The sequence below is a fragment of the Anopheles gambiae genome, chromosome X (assembly GCF_943734735.2).
Source record: "Anopheles gambiae chromosome X, idAnoGambNW_F1_1, whole genome shotgun sequence".
Taxonomy (NCBI): domain Eukaryota; kingdom Metazoa; phylum Arthropoda; class Insecta; order Diptera; family Culicidae; genus Anopheles; species Anopheles gambiae.
Window position 1 is genome coordinate 21,068,653 of NC_064600.1, and position 20,336 is coordinate 21,088,988.

General features: G+C 40.8%; 3 protein-coding genes and 3 long non-coding RNA genes across 21 annotated transcripts in view; 3 read left to right on the forward strand and 3 right to left on the reverse strand.

Annotated features, from left to right (window-relative positions):
- The window catches only part of LOC4575976 (ubiquitin carboxyl-terminal hydrolase Usp2), a 218,138-nt gene that overhangs the window by 41,257 nt on the left and 156,545 nt on the right, over positions 1-20,336 (forward strand). For all 13 annotated transcript variants that reach the window (XM_061663211.1, XM_061663206.1, XM_061663202.1 and 10 more), the window contains one exon: positions 17,593-17,843. In XM_061663211.1, coding sequence (XP_061519195.1) covers positions 17,593-17,843 — 251 coding nt within the window. The remainder of the gene's footprint in view (positions 1-17,592; positions 17,844-20,336) is intronic.
- Positions 946-1,853, reverse strand: LOC133394633 (uncharacterized). The gene is made up of 3 exons (XR_009766854.1): positions 1,570-1,853; positions 1,373-1,463; positions 946-1,307 (listed from the first exon to the last, which is right to left on the reverse strand). It is a non-coding gene; the product is annotated as an uncharacterized LOC133394633 (long non-coding RNA).
- LOC133394606 (uncharacterized) lies at positions 4,110-7,063 on the forward strand. Of its 2 annotated transcripts, none has more exons than XR_009766833.1 (3): positions 4,110-5,393; positions 5,459-5,562; positions 5,647-7,063. It is a non-coding gene; the product is annotated as an uncharacterized LOC133394606 (long non-coding RNA). The 2 variants fall into 2 exon arrangements; XR_009766837.1 differs by having other exon boundaries at positions 5,465-5,562.
- On the reverse strand, positions 8,686-9,780 carry LOC133394619 (uncharacterized). 2 transcript variants are annotated; one of them, XR_009766846.1, is made up of 3 exons: positions 9,252-9,780; positions 9,083-9,180; positions 8,686-8,996 (listed from the first exon to the last, which is right to left on the reverse strand). It is a non-coding gene; the product is annotated as an uncharacterized LOC133394619 (long non-coding RNA). The 2 variants fall into 2 exon arrangements; XR_009766844.1 differs by having other exon boundaries at positions 9,083-9,186.
- Positions 11,009-12,413, forward strand: LOC133394593 (uncharacterized). Its single transcript, XM_061663222.1, has one exon. The coding sequence runs from the start codon at positions 11,238-11,240 to the stop codon at positions 12,240-12,242; it is 1,005 nt and encodes a 334-aa protein (XP_061519206.1). The 5' UTR covers positions 11,009-11,237; the 3' UTR covers positions 12,243-12,413.
- On the reverse strand, positions 12,356-15,320 carry LOC133394552 (uncharacterized). Of its 2 annotated transcripts, XM_061663219.1 has the most exons (4): positions 14,775-15,320; positions 14,301-14,706; positions 13,893-14,200; positions 12,356-13,826 (listed from the first exon to the last, which is right to left on the reverse strand). In XM_061663219.1, the coding sequence occupies exons 3-4, from the start codon at positions 14,173-14,175 to the stop codon at positions 12,640-12,642; spliced, it is 1,470 nt and encodes a 489-aa protein (XP_061519203.1). In that variant the 5' UTR covers positions 14,176-14,200; positions 14,301-14,706; positions 14,775-15,320; the 3' UTR covers positions 12,356-12,639. The 2 variants fall into 2 exon arrangements, with proteins under 2 accessions (XP_061519203.1, XP_061519204.1); XM_061663220.1 differs by lacking the exons at positions 12,356-13,826; positions 13,893-14,200 and having other exon boundaries at positions 14,775-15,317.

Here is a 20,336-nt window from a genome sequence, read left to right on the forward strand (position 1 = left end):
ATTTGAAGTAAAATAAATTCCATTATACTTTATTTTGACCATATGATCAACACTTGTACATAGTGCCATTTACTTTGTGTTCTTCACTCTCGCGCTGTGTTGTGATCGTTCGAAACTCATCGCCAGAACGAATGCAAATTTCATATGGGAAGGATTGGTGCCGGTAGATGCGAAAATTATTAAATGTGAATAGAAAAGTGGTTAAGTTAATCGTGAAAGATGTCAACGCAGGCGTAAATGCAGTATGTTTTGTTACATGATCTACGGGTAAGTGCATGCATAAGAAGAAGAATCTTCCAAATGATGTTTGTGTTCTAACAATCGTACTGCTTTTAATGTTTGTTTATTCTTCTATTATTTGCCATCATGCCTAGCTATTTCATTACGAAAGCACCTGATAACTGATCAAAGAAGGTGAATCGGGCTTACAGAGTCGCCGTTTAAATTCAAATATCTTCGTGATCGGTATGTTTTAAATAGTCCTAGCTTTGTTCACCATTCTAATGCTCGATTTATCTTTCATTCCTCAGGCAAACGCATCAAACAGCAAGTGTTTCTCTTCCAACAGCACGCGCTATCGGTTGAGAAAGCAGCCAACGTTTTGATCGCCAGTACGCGCCTTCAAGAATTGATATTTTGCCAAACAAAACAGTACTGTGAATAAAAAACTGCACAATTACTGTCGGAATTTCCTGGAATTTGTTGATCGGTCTACGCTCGTGGGAATGGTGGGTTCGTTGAGGAGAAGGAAAGAAAGGGTGGGAGCGAGGATTACCCAAAAACGCGGCATTGAGAATGAGGGGAGGTGCGCTCAGCGCTCACGCTGGGACACTCACGATGCTTGAAATAAAATGTTAACAAGCATCGATTTCAAGCATGCATGTTGCGCGACATTTTGCCAAGCGGGTTACTTATCCGGCGCTACAACCGCTTTCCGGTCTACCCGCTTGGCAAAATGTCGCGCGACATGCATGCTTGAAATCGATGCTTGTTAACATTTTATTTCAAGCATCGTGAGTGTCCCAGCGTGAGCGCTGAGCGCACCTCCCCTCATTCTCAGTGCCGCGTTTTTGGTTAATCCTCGCTCCCACCCTTTCTTTCCTTCTCCTCAACGGACCCACCATTCCCGCGAGCGTAGACCGATCACAAAATTCCAGGAAATTCGGACAGTAAGTGTGCAGTTTTTATTCACAGAGCTATTCGGGAATATTTCAATTCTTGATGGTGCGTGCTAGACGAACGAAACGTTAGCTGCTTGCTCTACCGATGGCGCGTGCTGTTGGAAGAAAAACACTTGATGCGTTTACCTGAGGAATGAAAGATATATCTACCATTAGAATGGTGAACATAACTAGGACTATTTAAAACTTACCGATCACGAAGATATTTGAAGTTAAACGGCGACTCTGTAAGCCCGATTCACCTTCTTTGATCGGTTATCAGGTGCTTTGGTAATAAAATTGCTAGGTGTGATAGAAAATAATAGAAGAATAAACAAACATTAAAAGCAGTACGATTGTTAGAACACAAACATCATTTGGAAGACTCTTCTTTTATGCATACACTTACCCGTAGATCAAGTAACAAAACAAACTGCATTTACGCCTGCGTTGACATCTTTCACGATTTACTTAACCACTTTTCTATTAACATTTCATAATTTTCACTGCATCTTCCGGCACCGATCCTTCCCAAATGAAATTTGCATTCGTTCTGGCAATGAGTTTCGAACGATCACAACACAGCGCGAGAGTGAAGAACACAAAGTAAATGGCACTATGTACAAGTGTTGATCATATGGTTAAATTAAAGTATAATGGAATTTATTTTACTTCAAATGAATTTAATTTATTCTGATTTACATTTCAACTATTGTTATCAGCATAGTTGTTAATGTTTAAAATTTTGATGAAGTGAAATCATCATTACCAGATACATGAAACGATAATCGACGCATTTTGACCATATCGAATTATGATCGTCTTTACACATAGTGTCATCTCTTGCGCTTCAGTGTCTCACGCTCAGAGGAAAAATTCTCGCAACTTAGCAACGGTGGGAGCGTTCAGTTGTGGAGGGCTGGAGGAGTGCGAGTGTGTGTCTCATGCACACAGCGAAATTTTGGTCAACACCTCGATGGTGGGAGCGTTTTTCCATGGGATGGGGTAGTGGAGTGCGAGTGTGTCGAATGATTCCTTCAAAACTAGGGCCAGGGGTAGCGAGAGGAATCAAAATGAGTTACTCTTTGCCAAGCGGGTAGGCCTGCCTCAGGAGTGTCCAAAACCGCTCACTGTCTCGTGCATTCATCAGCCAATCCGTTATCCCGGCCTTAATGACGGACGCCTCCACGCCATCTTGCCACCCACATTTGGGCCTACCACGCCCCCTCGGTCCTTGTGGACGGCCTAAAAAGACTTTACGGGCTGAGTCGTCCGTTTCCATGCGTACAACATGGTCAGTCCACCGGAGCCTGGCGAGCTTGATACGCTGCACGACGGTGAGGCCGTCGTACATCTCGTATAGCTCGTCATTATTGTAATTATAGCGTCATTTCAATCAACAGAAATTTGATTTTTAGTGATTAACGATAAAATCCAGTTAAATTAAGAAATATGTGGACACATTTCAGGCTTGCAAAATCGATATAGAAACACAAAATTGTGTGTAAAGCGATTTTATATAGCCATAAAAAAATGCGAAATTTACAAACTATGGTATTGGTACACCCTACACCTAATTTATAAATGCTTTCGTTCTCCAATTTTTATTCCAAATCGTCCTACGCAGTTTGGCAATAGCGACTAGACCTGGGCAAAATGATTCTTTGTGACGATTCGAGCGAGCTGGCTCTTTTGCTTACTGCGAATCACGAGCGAGCGGTGATTCGTCCGCTCGCGCTAGCGATACCTTTAATTGGACAGGAGATATAGGAGATATTTTTCGTGAGGTGTTGCTTAATTAATGCAGGTTGTTCTCGAATAATAGAGTATACGGTTAATGGTGAGAAAAAATCAATACACAAAAATACACATTTTTTACATCTTCGATGGGAGCAAAAAAAAACACTAATGAGTTTTCATTTCATTAATTGTGCTCCCCATTTTTTTCATCCGTGGCATATGTTCATTAATAAAATAATGATCTTTTTAGCAGGAATGAAATAATAATCAGGCAGGAAGAAAAACAAAATGTCACTCTGTGAACGAATGTTACACAAATCATTATTATAGTGAGTCTTTAAGCAATAAGGCAAAGCTGTCCTCCTGTATAAAAAAACATAGCGTACGGCAATTGGAATACTTTTTTTCTATTACAAAACAATTTATATTCTTTATCGTAATGACTGGTTTTGTGCAGCGAATACAACGAAGAAATTCAGACTAGGTAATATGTATTATAACCACTATAAATCCGATTTGTGTATGTCGAAATATACCTTGCTTTTTAAAAACCAGCTGTTTATCAGCGACTCTACAACCTAGCTCGCGAGCGCACTGCCTATCCAAAATCCATGCAGAAAAAACAGGGTAGCTCGCGAGCGCACTGCCTATCCAAAATCCGTGCACAAAAAAACTGCCTAGCTCGCGAGCGCACTGCCTATCCAAAATCCATGCAGAAAAAAACAGGGTAGCTCGCGAGCGCACTGCCTATCCAAAATCCATGCAGAAAAAACAGGGTAGCTCGCGAGCGCACTGCCTATCCAAAATCCGTGCACAAAAAAAACTGCCTAGCTCGCGAGCGCACTGCCTATCTAAAATCCATGCAGAAAAAAACAGGGTAGCTCGCGAGCGCCCTGCCCATCCAAAATACGTAGCGAGAAGATCAGGGTAGCTCGCAAGCGCCCCTTCTCTTCTCACTACGTATTTTGTCCAGGCAGCGCGCTCGCGAGCTAGCTTGATCCTCTCACTATGCATATTGGCGCTCGCGAGCTGGGCTGTTTTTTTTATGAATGGATTTTGGGCCAACCGGTCGCTCACGAGCTACCCTGTTCTTCTCGCTACGTATTTTGGATGGGCAGCGCGCTCGCGAGCTACTCTGTTTTTTTCTGCATGGATTTTGGATAGGCAGTGCGATCGCGAGCTAGGCAGTTTTTTTCTGCATGGATTTTGGATAGGCAGTGCGCTCGCGAGCTACCCTGATCTTCTCGCTACGTATTTTGGACAAGCAGTGCGCTTGCAAGCAAGACTGTTTTTTTCTGTGTGTTTTGCACATACGATGCGCTCGCGCTGTACGATGTTTTAAACGTGTGTTTGGAATAGCCAGTGTGGGTCGACGACAGTAGCTTGTGATGTTTTTTTTGTTTAATAAAAAACGTTAATTTGAGTTTTAGTTTTAACCGCAATAAAAATATTTGATTTTTTTACATGCGGCTATTTACATTCCGTATAAGCCCAACAGTATTATAGATTTAGATTTTTTGTTTCTCGGGGCAACTAGCTTCAAACGAGCTTTTTTTATATTTTTCTATGCGAGCGGGCGAATCATATTTTTCTGGAATGAAGAGCGGCGAGCGCCCGCTCACTAATGGGAGCGAGCGAACCTTATGATTCCCGCTCTTCTTGCCCATGTCTAATAGCGACCCTCTCCATTAATGCATACGCCTTTTGACGATATTGCAGGTCTGTTTGATTCCAATAATAAACATCAACAAAAACACACACAAACGCGTACGCGCAACCATAAAAACTACCTTCTTCTTCTTTTTGGCTCAACAACCGTTGTCGGTCAAGGCCTGCCTGTACCACTTGTGGGGTTGGCTTCCAGTGACATTATGGGTTAGGGTTCGAGGCTTTTGAAATTTTATTTATTACCACGCAGCATAATAGTCAATCCTTGCCACGGAGGGAAGGTCCATTCTAGGCTTGAACCCGTGACGGACATATTATTAAGTCGTTCGAGTTGATGACTGTACCATGGGAAATCCTCCCCCCCCCCCCCCCCCTACTAGCATTTAAGACGTAGATATTCCCAAGTAGCAGAGCCGAAGTTGCTCAGAGATTTTTCTGTGTGCCAAAGCGAGATGCCCTGTCTTCTTTCTCCAGATTTTGGACAGCAAACTGCCGCGCGTGTAGAGGTGTGTGCGTGTGACAAAAATGATGGATGAAAAACGCGAGGAGCGGGGTCTGAAGTCTTTCGTTGGTCACACACATATGCATCTACCAGCGGATTAAGCTTCACCGAGTCTACCCATCTCTCTCGATCTACCATGATTTTTTCTGCTATCGCACTCATCCGGGTGTTAAGCATCCTCAGTCTATCCTGAACTTTCGTTGTGGAAGGATGTGCGGGAGTGATGTGCGATTTCTTGTGTCCCCTACTTTCCTTGTTTACGTTTTGCCCAGTGTTGCTTCTTCTTCCATTGTGGAATGATTTATCCTAGCTAACTTGTTGAGGTAAGTTTCTTGATCTCATATGTGCTTCAATGTAATAATTCCACTAATGCTTATCGTCTTCAAAGTTACAGGTGCATGCGCCATTCATCAACGCCTACGTGTTGGCATCATCAACAATCTTCAAAGTGGGTGACGGAAAGAAATTGTTTTCCAGTTTTAAAATATTAAGGTAAGTGTTGCTCTCTCATATACGCAAAACTATCCAAAGTAATACGTACTACATACATTAATTATTGGTTCATTTTTCGCGCAGCTCTGATGGTACCCCGGACGCGGTAAGAAGAAAAAAGATCGAGAGTAGGAAGAACGGTAAATTTGGAAGGGGGAGACCGTTCTGCCGTCTACACAGTGTGAGTATGCCAAAGCACGTGTTGGAACGGAGCGAAAAAGTTGGAATAAACCGCATGCGAATGTGTGCATACAGCAAATGTAAGCATGTGTGCCTCATCCTTTCTATAAGCAATCCGAAAAGGGGGTGGAGCAAACACATTGGTATGCGTGAGGTGCAGAAGAAATCAGAGCGTGATAGTATGTGTGAACGCGATCGTTCGGGTGGAAGGTGTCTATGTGTGCGTGAAACCACATTTACACTTCTACTGCAAGTGGGTACGTAAGTGGGTACCCAACAGTCAAAAGCCGAAGATTTTATATTGACCTTTCACTTTTTCTATCTGTCTCTCGCTCTAAATTGAGCGATTTTCCCCTGATGAGTGTCCCCGAGCCTCCTCGTGTGGTTGTTGTTGTTGGAAGTTGAAGCCGAACCCCCTTCGTGCGCTGCCAAAATCAGCGAAGAACGAAATCGAGTGGCTCAAGCGAAAGAACGAAAAAAATGATGAGCGAGTGTGCTGTGACAATAACACACACGCACGCACAAGGCGACACCCGAAATCTGGTGCGATACCGGCTTTCAGTGGAGCAAGTACACACATGCACACATTTGGCCACACCAGCGCTCTGTTCTAGTGCAGGTAGTTTTCTGCAGTCCACGGTGATACTACACACAGCCACGCACTTGGCGATACACGCTGTGTGGTGGACGTTCAGAATTCAGTGGTGCAAATACACACATGCATACACTTGGCGACACACGCTCTGCTGTGCGGTGAGATTTGTGTTCTGTGTCCAGTGGTGCAAATATACACACACACGCACTTGGCTACACACGCAGTACGGCGCGGTTGGCTTGGCAGAAGCGCATACACAAATTCACGCAGTAGGCTTCACTTTCAGTCCAGTGAGGTTGGTGCTTGTGTGGTGTTTCAGCGCTTGGCGGGTAAACCCCGTAAAAAATGGAGTTTTGTTTAATTTGAGGTAAGTAAAAGTGATTAAAATTATCAACCAACATCCCCCCTTCTAATTAATATAATTTTTCTTCCATTTCATGTGTTTTTCACCGCGAACGGAGACAACAAAACCTGTGTTTGTGATGTGCAAATGTTGGTGCAAATGACGGGTACAGTGGAAAGATGACAACCATGATCAACAGCGGTGGAGTGCAGAAAGTACGGTGAAAATGTTGCGTTTTATTCACGGAACAGTTGATAAAAGTGTTTTTAATATAATGTGCCATAATTTGTGTAATTTGCGAAGTGTTGACCGTGTGTGAAATAGTTGTTAGTGCGTCTCATTAAACCGATTTATTTGCTTAAATAAATCAAGTTGTTCTACTACATGTGTGTGACACTGTTTCATTTTGGAAAGAAAATCTGGCAAAAAGGGGGAGGGGGCTACCCACCAGTCACCAGCACTCAGAGATCCGCTGAGATTGAAGCTGGCTTTGAAGCTGAGTTGGCGAAATTATTCAACCGATCCGTCGGGTCCCGAAGCCGAAGCAAACCCGAAGCCGAAGCAAAACCCGAACGGGGGTCTGCACGAACCTTCGTTTAATTAGCCCCCTCCCCCTTTTTTGTCAGGATTTCTTTCCGAAATGATACAGTGCACACCATTAAACTATCGTAATTCGATTTATTGAATATCGAACCAACAATACAAAAAAAACACAACACTTGCACAATAATCACTGCACTTAATTATAAATCAACGCACATAATTAAAAAAAAACATTTTTTACACTCGCACAGTGAAAAAAAAAAACAAATTCAGCACAGCACTTTCTGCTCCTCATCGCTGTTGCTCCTGGTTTTTCTCGCTGCACTGTACGGGCCACTGCTCCAACACTATGACACAGCCACAGGTTTTTGTTGTCTCCGTTCGCCGTGAAACACACATGAAATGAAAAAAATGATATTAATTAGAAGGGGGGATGTTGGTTGATAATTTTAATTACTTTTACTTACCTCAAATTAAACAAAACTCCATTTTTTACGGGGTTTATCCGCTGACTACCAAGCGCTGAAACACCACACAAGCACCAACCTCACTGGACTGAAAGTAAAGCCTACTGCGTGAATGTTTGTATGCGCTTCTGCCAAGCCAACCGCGCCGTACTGCGTGTGTAGCCAAGTGCGTGTGTGTGTGTATTTGCACCACTGGACACAGAACACAAATCTCACCGCACAGCAGAGCGTGTGTCGCCAAGTGTATGCATGTGTGTATTTGCACCACTGAATTCTGAACGTCCACCACACAGCGTGTATCGCCAAGTGCGTGGCTGTGTGTAGTATCACCGTGGACTGCAGAAAACTACCTGCACTAGAACAGAGCGCTGGTGTGGCCAAATGTGTGCATGTGTGTACTTGCTCCACTGAAAGCCGGTATCGCACCAGATTTCGGGTGTCGCCTTGTGCGTGCGTGTGTGTTATTGTCACAGCACACTCGCTCATCATTTTTTTCGTTCTTTCGCTTGAGCCACTCGATTTCGTTCTTCGCTGATTTTGGCAGCGCACGAAGGGGGTTCGGCTTCAACTTCCAACAACAACAACCACACGAGGGAGCTCGTGGATACTCACGAAGGGAAAATCACTCAAATTAGAGCGAGAGACAGATAGAAAAAACGAAAGGTCAATATAAAATCTTCGGCTTTTGACTGTTCCCAACAGACAAAGCCGAAGTCGCTCGAAGGAAATAAGGTTCGAGATGGGTTCGAGGGAGCTTCCCAGTCCGCAAAAGCCGAAGTTTTGTATGGGATCGTGTCGTACACATATGGCCCCACTTACGTACCCACTTGCAGTAGAAGTGTAAATATGGTTTCACGCACACATAGACACATTCGACCCGAACGATCGCGTTCACACATACTATCACGCTCTGATTTCTTCTGCACCTCACGCATAAAAATGTGTTTGCTCCACCCCCTTTTCGGATTGCTTATAGAAATGATGAGGCACACATGTTTACTTTTGCTGTATGCACACATTCGCATGCGGTTTATTCCACACTTTTTCTTTCCCTTCCAACACGTGCTTTGGCATACTCACACTGTGGAGACGGCAGAACGGTCTCCCCCTTCCAAATTTACCGTTCTTCCTCCTCTCGATCTTTTTTCTTCTTACCGCGTACGGGGTACCATCAGAGCTGCGCGCTGGCTTTAGTTTTTTCTCCTCTCGTTCTTCCTTTCTCCTACCGCTCCCGGGGGCTGCGCGCGTTTCGACAGGTTCTTAGCGCAATCCAGTGCGTTGTTTTGTGGCTGAGTTGTGCTGAACGCTGTCAATAAAAATGAACCAATAATTAATGCATGTAGTACGTATTACTTTGGATAGTTTTGCGTATATGATGAGAGCAACACTTACCTTAATATTTTAAAACTGGAAAACAATTTCTTTCCGTCACCCACTTTGAAGATTGTTGATGATGCCAACACGTAGGCGTTGATGAATGGCGCATGCACCTGTAACTTTGAAGACGGTAAGCATTAGTTGAATTATTACATTGAAGCACATATGAGATCAAGAAACTTACCTCAACAAGTTAGCTAGGATAAATCATTCCACAATGGAAGAAGAAGCAACACTGCGCAAAACGTAAACAAGGAAAGTAGGGGACACAAGAAATCGCACATCACTCCCGCACATCCTTCCACAACGAAAGTTCTGGGCAGACTGAGGATGCCTAACTCCCAGATGAGTGCGATAGCAGAAAAAATCATGGTAGATCGAGAGAGATGGGTAGACTCGATGTAGCGCAATCCAACGGTAGATGCATGTGTGTGTGACCAACGAAAGACTTCGGACCTCGCTCCTCGCGTTTTTCATCCATCGTTGTTCGTCACACGCACACACCTCTACACGCGCAGCGGTTTGCTGTCCAAAATCTAGAGAGAGAAGACAGGGCATCTCGCTTTGGCACACAGAAAAATCTCTGAAAAACTTCGGCTCTGCTACTTGGGTTATCGCTCGAACCCTTGCTCGACTTCGAGCGGAAGCGATGGCTCGAACCTTTCTTCGTGCAAAAAGCCGAAATTAGTTCGGGTTTCGAATGGGAAAGAAGCAAAATAACACACACACACACACATGTGCTAGCGTGCAAGAATCAAAAATATATCGCAAGTCTGGCTATCGCTCTCTTTCCTGCTACTGTTTGTGCACAGTTAATTATCGAATGGCCTTGAACGATTTTTGGTGTGAATCAGTTGTGGGGATGGGGTGAGCGTGTGAGTGTGCGATCATTTCGATGTAGAGCCAGATGTTTTTTGACTGCAACTTGAGTGAGAGGGAGAAATATTGATTGTTTATTATATGTATATATATATATGGATGCACATATGGAATTTATACTTACTTGGAGAGATTCGATCGTTGGTGTTCGACGTTAGTAGGACATGTATTTATCACTTGCACACTTTATGATACTTCATTTGGGTGCGTTATAATCGCATTTGTATTTAGAGGCAGAGGTCGATTTATCATGAACGTATTATAGGTGTGAAAATTGCAACGTTTTGAGGAATATAATAGACATGTGTTTTGTATTGTACATTCCCTAAATCTGTATAATATTATATAATAATGATATAATTTTAAAATATGATATTATATAATATATAATAAATTTTAATAATGTAGTGTAAAATATACTATATATTGTATAAGAAATATAATAAAAAAATATGTATGTTATACAATAAAATTATATTATAAATAATATATAATACTCATTATACAATAAATTAGAAATATTTTATTATGGGCGTTCCGTCATACTGTTGTCAACTAGTACCAATTCAACAACATGCCCGTTGTGGGTTCTAGCCTCGAATGGACCATACCCCGCATCCGGTTTTACTAAATACGTCGTCACCTCGTCCGACTTTACAACATTCCCATGCCCGTCATGGGTTCAAGCCCCGTATGGACCGTGTGTGATCGGATTGATCGGATTGCTACAGATAATCAATAACTCACTGAAAGCCAAGCTCACTTGTGGCACAGGCATACCTTGACCAACAACGGTTATTATGCCAAAGAAGAAGAAGAAAAAAAATGAAAACATTTTCTAGTTGTTCTACTTCTCTCATTGCACACAAGCCCGTATACCTCGATCTGCGCGTGGGCTTTGTTTTTGTCAAGTGTGAGTGAGTGTGTGTGTGTGTGGGTGTGTGTGTGTGTGTGTGTGTGTGTGGGTGGGTGAGTGTGTGTGTGTGGGTGGGTGTGCTTACCAGCGTTACTAGTTTGTTTAGTGTTACCAGCGTGCAAAGCCTTTTGTTTCTGTTCCTGTTTCTTGCTGTTGTTGCGCCGGCTGATCAGCAGGCGCGGCACTCGAATTACTTTAAGTTCAGATGTCAACGCGATAAGAACGCTCCAATTTGAATCGTGTATCTTGTTCCAAACATTGTTACTACCGAACAACTAATATAAATCCGAGCAGCGTAAGTATTTATTTCTATATATTGCTTACAATCATATGTGCTATTGATTAAGTTTTATATCTTTTATTTCTAGAATAATCATGAATCCTTCCAAACAAGCCTACGTTGTTGACAATCCCATGATGGATGTCATGAAAGTTGTGCCAAGAAAATCCGTGCAACATGAACTTTTGATTCCGGCAAACATCCAAACTCCGACTTTAACCTCTTCCATGCCACCACCGCTAGTATGGAGTTTGGAAAACACCTCAAAAATGCAGACCCCACGTCCTTCTACCTCTTCGGCCGAGAAAATCCCTTCAGCCAGCAATCCTTCCTTAGCCCTTCAACCAGCAATCCTTTCAAGCCAGGCTCAGAATGGCTTGGCCAGCCAATTCCCCGTATCCGTTCCAGAAGAAGATGCGGCTTCGATTGCATTCGAGCAACAAATACCGGTCATGAACAAAAACTCTTTAGAAGATGCTGACACCTTATCAAGTCAAGCGACATCTTCAATTGCCACGGAGGTAATAGGTTTTTGCAGGAGTATGTTTGATCAAGTTATGCAAAGACTCGATCAACTCGACAGCAAAGTAAATAAATTGGACAAACGTACTGCTTTGCTGCAAGTAACTGTGGACCATATAAAAGATTGCGTTAAAATGCCACACAAAGTGGCAGAGGTCGACAAAGAGATGGAATCTTTATTGAAACCTATTTCAACCCCTGAAGAGCTGACAATCATGGAGGAAAAATTGGCTGACGTTATGTTTTTCAACACTGTAAAACAGTGGATTGAATCAACCATATCATCTGGGGATACGGATAATCGACTGCACGAGGCAATCGATGTAATGTTCACCCGGGAGTTTATGCCTAGCTGTAGCTGGAAGGGTCGAAGCCCAACAGCTAAAATAGCATTGGCGAATTATAAGGCAATTATAAAATTTTTTAAAGAAATTGGCAGCACCCCTTTGAACACAATTTCAGAGGGATACGTTGCCAAATTCTTTAAAACAAAATTGCCGCATGCCAAAGAAAGGCTGAACCTTGCTGGAAATAGAAAAGTAATGTGCATCAAACGTAAAGCAGAACCACGGCATTAGTTAAAAACATGTGCGTAAATCAATGCGAACTCATAATACGAAAATGAATTCCAAAATAAAATGAGCTGTGAATTTGTAATGTTAGCATAATGTTTTCTAATGAAATAAAATGAAGGATTTAAACGTACATTTATTGTTTATTGCGTAGTTAAACTTAATTAAATTACACGATTATTTTTATATATTCTTCTTCTATATGGCGTAACATCGTACGCTACGCGAACATGCTGGACAGGCTTTCGAGACTTAATTCATTACTACGCAGCCGGATAGTCAATCCATGCTACGGGGGGACGGTCCATTTTAGGCTCGAACCATTGACGAGCATGTTATTAAGTCGTTCTAGTTGAGGACCGTACCACGGGACCGCCCCATTTTTATATATAGTACATTATAATTATTGAATGAAAGTGTGCAAGAGTGGAATAAACATATAGCTATCGCTTTCTAATACAACAGCACAAACTTTACATAGCACCTCTGAAAGAGATACCTTAATGCAATCGCTTGATAAATAAATTAAATCTCCTGTCGTTATATGTAACATGTAGGACGAACAAGGATTTACGAAGCTTTCACGCTGTTTAAGGAATTGGCATCCATACAATACGAATTCTCCTGACTCATAAGTTGCGCTTTTATACTTAACAACAGTGTTATCTTTTAGCATAAACCATTGGTCCCTATCAGTTGGTTTCAACACAAAATCAGGTGTGATGTAAAAGCGTACGGAATTACCTCTAGCGCTAATTTTAGGAAAACTTGGTTCAATTATTTCCTGTGCTGTCTTTATTTCCTCTGTTTCAGCCAATCTATTTATGATTTGTTCTAAGCTTCTTGTTCCATGACGCAATCCATTTTTCATTTTCTGTAATTCATTTTCAAAAATATCAGCGGAAATCGTTTCCAAGTCACCAAATCTATCAACATCATCGAAAACATGTTCTAAAATATGAACATTGCTAGACACTAAACTTTTGTCGTAAATTTTATCAAAATCCATCACAAACTTATTGAGAAACTCTCCTGCATACCTCCAATAGTTTTTATAAATTGGAGAGGATAAAAATGTAACAGCACAGAACAGAAGCATAAAGTGATTATAATTTTCGATAGGTAAATTATTTTTTAAAACTACGACACCAATATAACGCAGAAATGACCGAAATTCCGAACCTTTCGAAAACGGAAGGTATTTTAATCCACGCATTTTGCGATGAATTTCCGATGGGAGCTGTGACTCTTTTAGAAATTTGCTAATTTGTTGCTTCTGCAGAGGAGTCCACTTTTTATGTTTTCCGAACTTTCCACTCATCCAGCCAATCAGTAGCTTCCGCATGATTCCCAAATAGAATAAATGAAGTGGATCAGAAGTTATAACATCTCTAACAATATCGAAATTCATTAGGTCTATTAAAGGTGTGTGATGTTTGCAATGAGAAGGATATGCACCTCCTTTGAACAACGTATCTGTACGCTTGGTTGCACCTATTCCTTCGAAATACATTCGTTTTGTATCCGGATCTTTTTTAGCTATATGAAGACATTTCAAACAGCCCTCTGCTGCATTGAAACAGACAACACCTAAAGTAGAAAAATACCATAAGCATTATTACAAACATAACAAGTTTTCTCTTAATTCATGCTCACCTTTTAGAAACGCTCGAGCTGGAGAATCTGCTATGATTGCTCTTGGTAGCACTTTTATCTTTTTGCCATTTATGAAAAGCCCTTTGATTTGCAGTTCATTGAATTCTGTGACGAACTCTCTTAAGTATTCCTCTACCGAATCAGGTTTGCATTCGCCACAGTAAATAGCCACCACCATCACTGGTGTTTTAGGCATTCCGTGTACCCTCATTAAAATAGGCCAAAATTGGGTTAAACCACTTTTGTGAAGCGGTAAACCATCCATTGAAAAGTCTAATTTCATTAAATCGACCTTAGGGGTTTTGTTTCTATAAGAAAAAAAAAAACATATAAAATACACAAAGCATTAAAATCAAAGTATCAATATTAGGATCAATGTATAAATATTAGGACTGGAAACTGCCTTACTTGAAATATTGTTGTAGTCTCTTAGCTATTCCTTAATACCATAATTGTCCACCGGCGGTTGTACTAATGTTGTTCTTTTCGGTTGACTGCGGAGTTTTGAGAAATGTCCGTGCATCTTTTGGCACTTTATACGGTGTTGTTTCTCGAACCAGAGCCAGCAATGAGTTAATGGCACAATGTCTCTGATTTGTTTCCAAAGCCCATTTTCTGAGTCCATCTTCAAATGTTATACCATTCGGCACATTAGGACATTCCATATCATTCTCATCACTGTCATTGGACTCTTCTTCATCACTCGAAGTCAAAGATGAAAATTCGCTATCGCTCAAAACAGGATCAGGAATATTATTGTCGCTGGACATGTCAACTCCTGATCCAGGATATGGGAAACTCACATCCATGTTTTCTATAAGTAAGCAATATTTAGTTTAGTAAAAATCCTGTGAAACACAACCATAAGAAAACGGAACCTACCTTCTAGCTGCTGAAACGCGGCAGTTGTGTTTTCACGTTCTTCATTTTCCCATTCCTGCTCGAGTACTTTGTTCATAGCGTCACGAATTTTATACAATGACCCGGTTTGCTTGTCACGTTTAGATGCCATTTCGAATCACAAATAACTTAAATCACCTTTTAAAACTTGTCAAAGCTATGAACGATGTTTAGCCGGCCGGCGTTGACGAGAAATGATTTTTATTATTTGCAGCAATGATATGAAGTGGTGTGCGTAAAGCATTTTTCATTTTTTCTTGAAGTAACACACACACACACTTTCAAAAATGTAAATCTCCAAACACGATCGGCTGCTTCCAAATACGAACGGGTACCAAAACGAAGTAAATTTCTACCCCTCATCATCATTCTTCATCCATCAACTGATTTCGCACACGCATACAGTCACAGGCAGTGTGCTCCGCAGTCAAAAAATTGACGAAGAGAACATGCTTTCTCGCTCTGGCACAGAGTAAAAGGTTCGAGCGACTTCGGCTTTGTCTGGTGGGTTGGGTTCAGTTTGACCCGTTGGTGCAGCGAGTTCGGGTCGGGTCGGGTCACTTCTTCTTCTTCTTCTTTGGCTCAACAACCGATGTCGGTCAAGGCCTGCCTGTACCCACTTGCGGGCTTGGCTTTCAGTGACTAATTGATTCCTCCACATAGCAGGATAGTTAGTCCTACGTATGGCGGCGCGGTCTATTTGGGGATTGAACCCATGACGGGCATGTTGTTAAGTCGTACGAGTTGACGACTGTACTACGGGTCACAGTAGGTTCAATTTGACCCGAGGGTGCAGCGAGTTCGGGTCGACCCGAAAGATCAGTAGGTGCGAGAAAGCATAAGCGACTCCGACCCGTTGGTGCGGCGAGTTCGGGTCGGGTCGGGTCGGATTGAACCTAACTTGAACCTACAGTATCGGACATTAAGATAGGACCCTTTTTTTTCAATGCACCGTACACTTGTTTTGCCACGTTACTTGTGTTTGTGTGTGTGTATGTGTGTATGTGTGTGTGTATGTGTGTATGAGTGTGTGTGTGTATGTATGTGTGTCTGTGTGTGTGCATGTGTGTGTGTGTGTGTGTAGTAGTAGAAAGAGAGTGTGCTTTTTAATGTGTATTTGCAAGTGCGCGTGTTTGTGTCTGAAATACATAGCTTGCCATGATGTCATATTGCGTTGAAATTATTCTTATTATGTGTGTTATCATGTGAAACATTGTGCGTTTACACTTGGATAAAAACTAAAGTTTGCATCGACAGCAGCGCTTGTTCCTCGGACGAAAATGCAGGTGTGCTGTTTCATGAATGTGAATGCGACACCGGTGCGAAATGGACACACGCACAATAGCAATGAACTCGGCATTCCCTCACAGGTGTTTCTCCAGTGCACGCCATTGAAAGGCCTTCGTGCATCTCTGCGTTGCACGTTGTGTGCGAATGGTAAACTTTGTGCGTTCATTGAGCTGGCGCGCAGTTGTTCTTTTCAATGGGCGTTTTGTTTCATGAGCGCGGCAGTATTCTTTTCTCGATTTTGAAGGGAAGACGCTTACTCGCGTACTCGTTGATAGTTTTTATCCATGCGATGTTTTCGCTGCTCCATAACGATGTAGTTCATCGCGTATAGAAGTAGAACGCAGGCAGAGCACGGGATCAGCCGTGTCCAAGTTTTTAACCAGCGCGTTCTTGACGGTCCAAGCAAGCAATGTTAGTAACAATGGGTCGAGGTAAACGTTGTACCGATCATCAGCGCCATATGTAAAAGCGAATGGCTGCTGCTGGCATTAAGCGCAAAAGGATCGAGTTCGTAATGGAACGATCGCGCACTTTTGTGGCAAACGCGCTTCGGACAACCGAAACGTGCTTAGACAACTGAAACGCGCTTGGACAACCGAAACGCGCAAGTCAACCGGACGTCCTCAGAAGACCACGGCGAAAGAAGACCGTAACATTGTTAATATATCGAAAACACACTAATCGCGAGGGCGGTGGTCCTGCTTATCACACCGAAAACCTAACCCAAAACACAAAAAAACTACTTACAAATCTATCCGAAACGTCCTACTTGTGAAACAAACACACACATCAATACACATTCAAACATACATCCACACACACACACACACATGCACACACACATACACACACACACACACACACACACACACACACACACACACACACACACACAAACACACATACACACACACATACACACACACACAAACACAAACACATACAAACCACACATAAACTTGGCCCAACGGGTGCACGGTGCGTTAAAAAACCAATGCCCTATCTTTCTGTCCGATACTGTACCCGACCCGAACTCGCCGCACCAACGGGTCGGAGTCGCTTATGCTTTCTCGCACCTACTGATCTATCGGGTCACCCGAACTCATTGCACACGCGGGTCAGATTTGATTCCGACTCCGACCTAGCGCACCCGCTGCACCCACGGGTTGGAATCGATTCCGGCTGGCTCGCACCCGACTCCGGGTCGGGTCGTGAAATGAATGGTATGACCCAACACTAGTAGATATAGACACCACGACCCTACGTGATATGTTATTCGACTGTTACCACTCTACAAGTTTTCATTAAGCTATCTTATAATTTTACACTGCGTTGAACAAGCTTTTTGTTATGTTAGTACTTATTATAGAAATTTAAGTTGCAATTTTAAGTCGGTGATAAGATCGCTTATTTGATCAATAATTTTATGAATAATTACACAAATCAACTACTAAGCGTTTAACACACGTAATCAATTGAAAAATGAAACAAGCTTTTCTTCAAATTACAGGTTCAACGACAAGCCTGAGAAATAACAGTAGCTACGTTTCGAATATACGTAACACAGCGTTATGTGGAGCTGAAATCTATCAACGATACAGTCTTTCGACGTATAAACCTGCTGCTAGTGTTTCATCACGTATAACTCAGTTGAGTTTAGCATATTCTGGAAGGTTTCCCAAAGCGAATTCCGCAAGCTCATCATTAGAAACATCGAGTACTGATTTATCAGAAGAAAAGCTTCACAACAGCAGAAGCAAGGTAAAAATATTGACTTTATTGCTTTTTGATACATGTTTCCCCATTTTTCGACGTTAAGCATGTTGTAATGAATAACATGACATTTAGAATTGATGTTAATACATATTTTTTTACAAAATATAATTACCAAATGTACACAAAAATATCATAGTTACACTAAACAAATAAACAACAGTTGCATCGTCAAATACTCCCATTAATTACTTCCATAACGACAAAACATTCATTTTACTAATTTATTCAATAAAAGCCAATCCTATGATTTGACTGACGCCTCTTCTCCAACACTTTAGGCCACAGCACTAACTACGTTTGCCCAAATCCATACGGCGCTCACTTCAAAATGAGTTTTGCAGACAATAGGCATGATTATTTAAACAGATGAGGCATGTTAGCTACAACTAGTATTATTTTATTGAAGTAAAATATTTTTTATTGCTAATGTCGACGAAAAGGGTTAGATACCCATGACATAATATCAAAATAGATATAATGGTGTGAAATCATAAATTCAACAAAATAACGAGTATATTTCATGTCAAAATGTTAATTTTACCCCTGAAAACCACACCATAAATATAAAAAAAAAACATAACTTCAACAAAAATACTGAAAAAAACATCGCCGTCTAATTTATCTTTGTGATTCACGAATTAACGAATTCGTCATTCGTCAATGTTAGTGTCCACCGTCAAAATTAAACTCAGAGCGAAAGTTTGCTTTCACGATCCTAAAATTTCTAAGACAAAATATTCCATGACAATACTACAGCGCCTACCACAACTATATGGACAGTCGTTTTTCGCGATTTGCAGAAAATCCATAAGAGATAGATAAAAACAGTGAATGTATGAGTTGTGCACAATACTATTTCAAACCTTCGTATATTTTTTTCAAATTTGTTTAGCACATTTTTACATGACTTATGACGAAAAAACAAATTTATGGTCGTACCATAACTATAAAGACACTTCGAAAAACAGGTTTTATGTGCTAAATAACGCATTTAAAAATCGTTCAAAACTATAAATAACATATTCTACAAAGGTTTTAAAGAAATACATTTTTGAACGATTTTTAAAAAGTGTTTTTATAGCTTATTTGAAGGTTGTATAAGTTTTATAAGAGTAATTATCAAAATATATTTTTTCGAATAGCAAAAAATCACAAATTTTTTTTTCGCATGTAATGATGGTTTTGAAAATGCAAATCAAAGTATGTAAAAAGTTTTTTAATTACTATTTTGAAATTGCCATGAGAGCCTTATCAATTTTGTTAAAAACGGTTCAAAACTGATCCGATCAAACAAAAGCGACATAAAAAGCTCAACAACGATTTTTTAGCAGAATCTAAATATTTGCTGCTGTTACATACATAGTTAAGGAATGTAATCCTAGTCCGATATTTTTTTCCTCCCACCACCCACTTCACCATCGATGTTCTCTTAGACCGGTACAAAGTCGCCGGTAGCCGTCTGCTTGTAAAGTTTAGTCGTGAATTCGTTAGGTAGTTTATGAGCCTAAATAAGGACTGGCTGAAATAGTGTGGTGGTATTTACATGTATTAGATAAGTATTTGTAAAGCCGGTAAGAATATGTGCAAAGAGTAATACTCTAGGCCCATTGCAATTGAATATCGTGTTCATCTGCATTTCCTCTAAAACATTTACGGGCGCCTTTGTAGCGGTCTAAGAGAACATCGATGGTGAAGTGGGTGGTGGGAGGAAAAAAAATATCGGACTAGGATTACATTCCTTAACTATGTATGTAACAGCAGCAAATATTTAGATTCTGCTAAAAAATCGTTGTTGAGCTTTTTATGTCGCTTTTGTTTGATCGGATCAGTTTTGAACCGTTTTTCACAAAATTGATAAGGCTCTCATGGCAATTTCAAAATAGTAATTAAAAAACTTTTTACATACTTTGATTTGCATTTTCAAAACCATCATTACATGCGAAAAAAAAAATTGTGATTTTTTTTGCTATTCGAAAAAAATATATTTTGATAATTACTCTTATAAAACTTATAAAACCTTCAAATAAGCTATAAAAACACTTTTTAAAAATCGTTCAAAAATGTATTTCTTTAAAACCTTTGTAGAATATGTTATTTATAGTTTTGAACGATTTTTAAATGCGTTATTTAGCACATAAAACCTGTTTTTCGAAGTGTCTTTATAGTTATGGTACGACCATAAATTTGTTTTTTCGTCATAAGTCATGTAAAAATGTGCTAAACAAATTTGAAAAAAATATACGAAGGTTTGAAATAGTATTGTGCACAACTCATACATTCACTGTTTTTATCTATCTCTTATGGATTTTCTGCAAATCGCGAAAAACGACTGTCCATATAGTGCGGTAGGCGCTGTATTGCGAATGTATAATAGAAAATTGTAAGGAAAAGGATGCGCCGAAATATATCGGATACATTGGACACACGTTTAATATGGACTCAGAGTAAATACAAATAGAAATCATGATGGAACTTTAG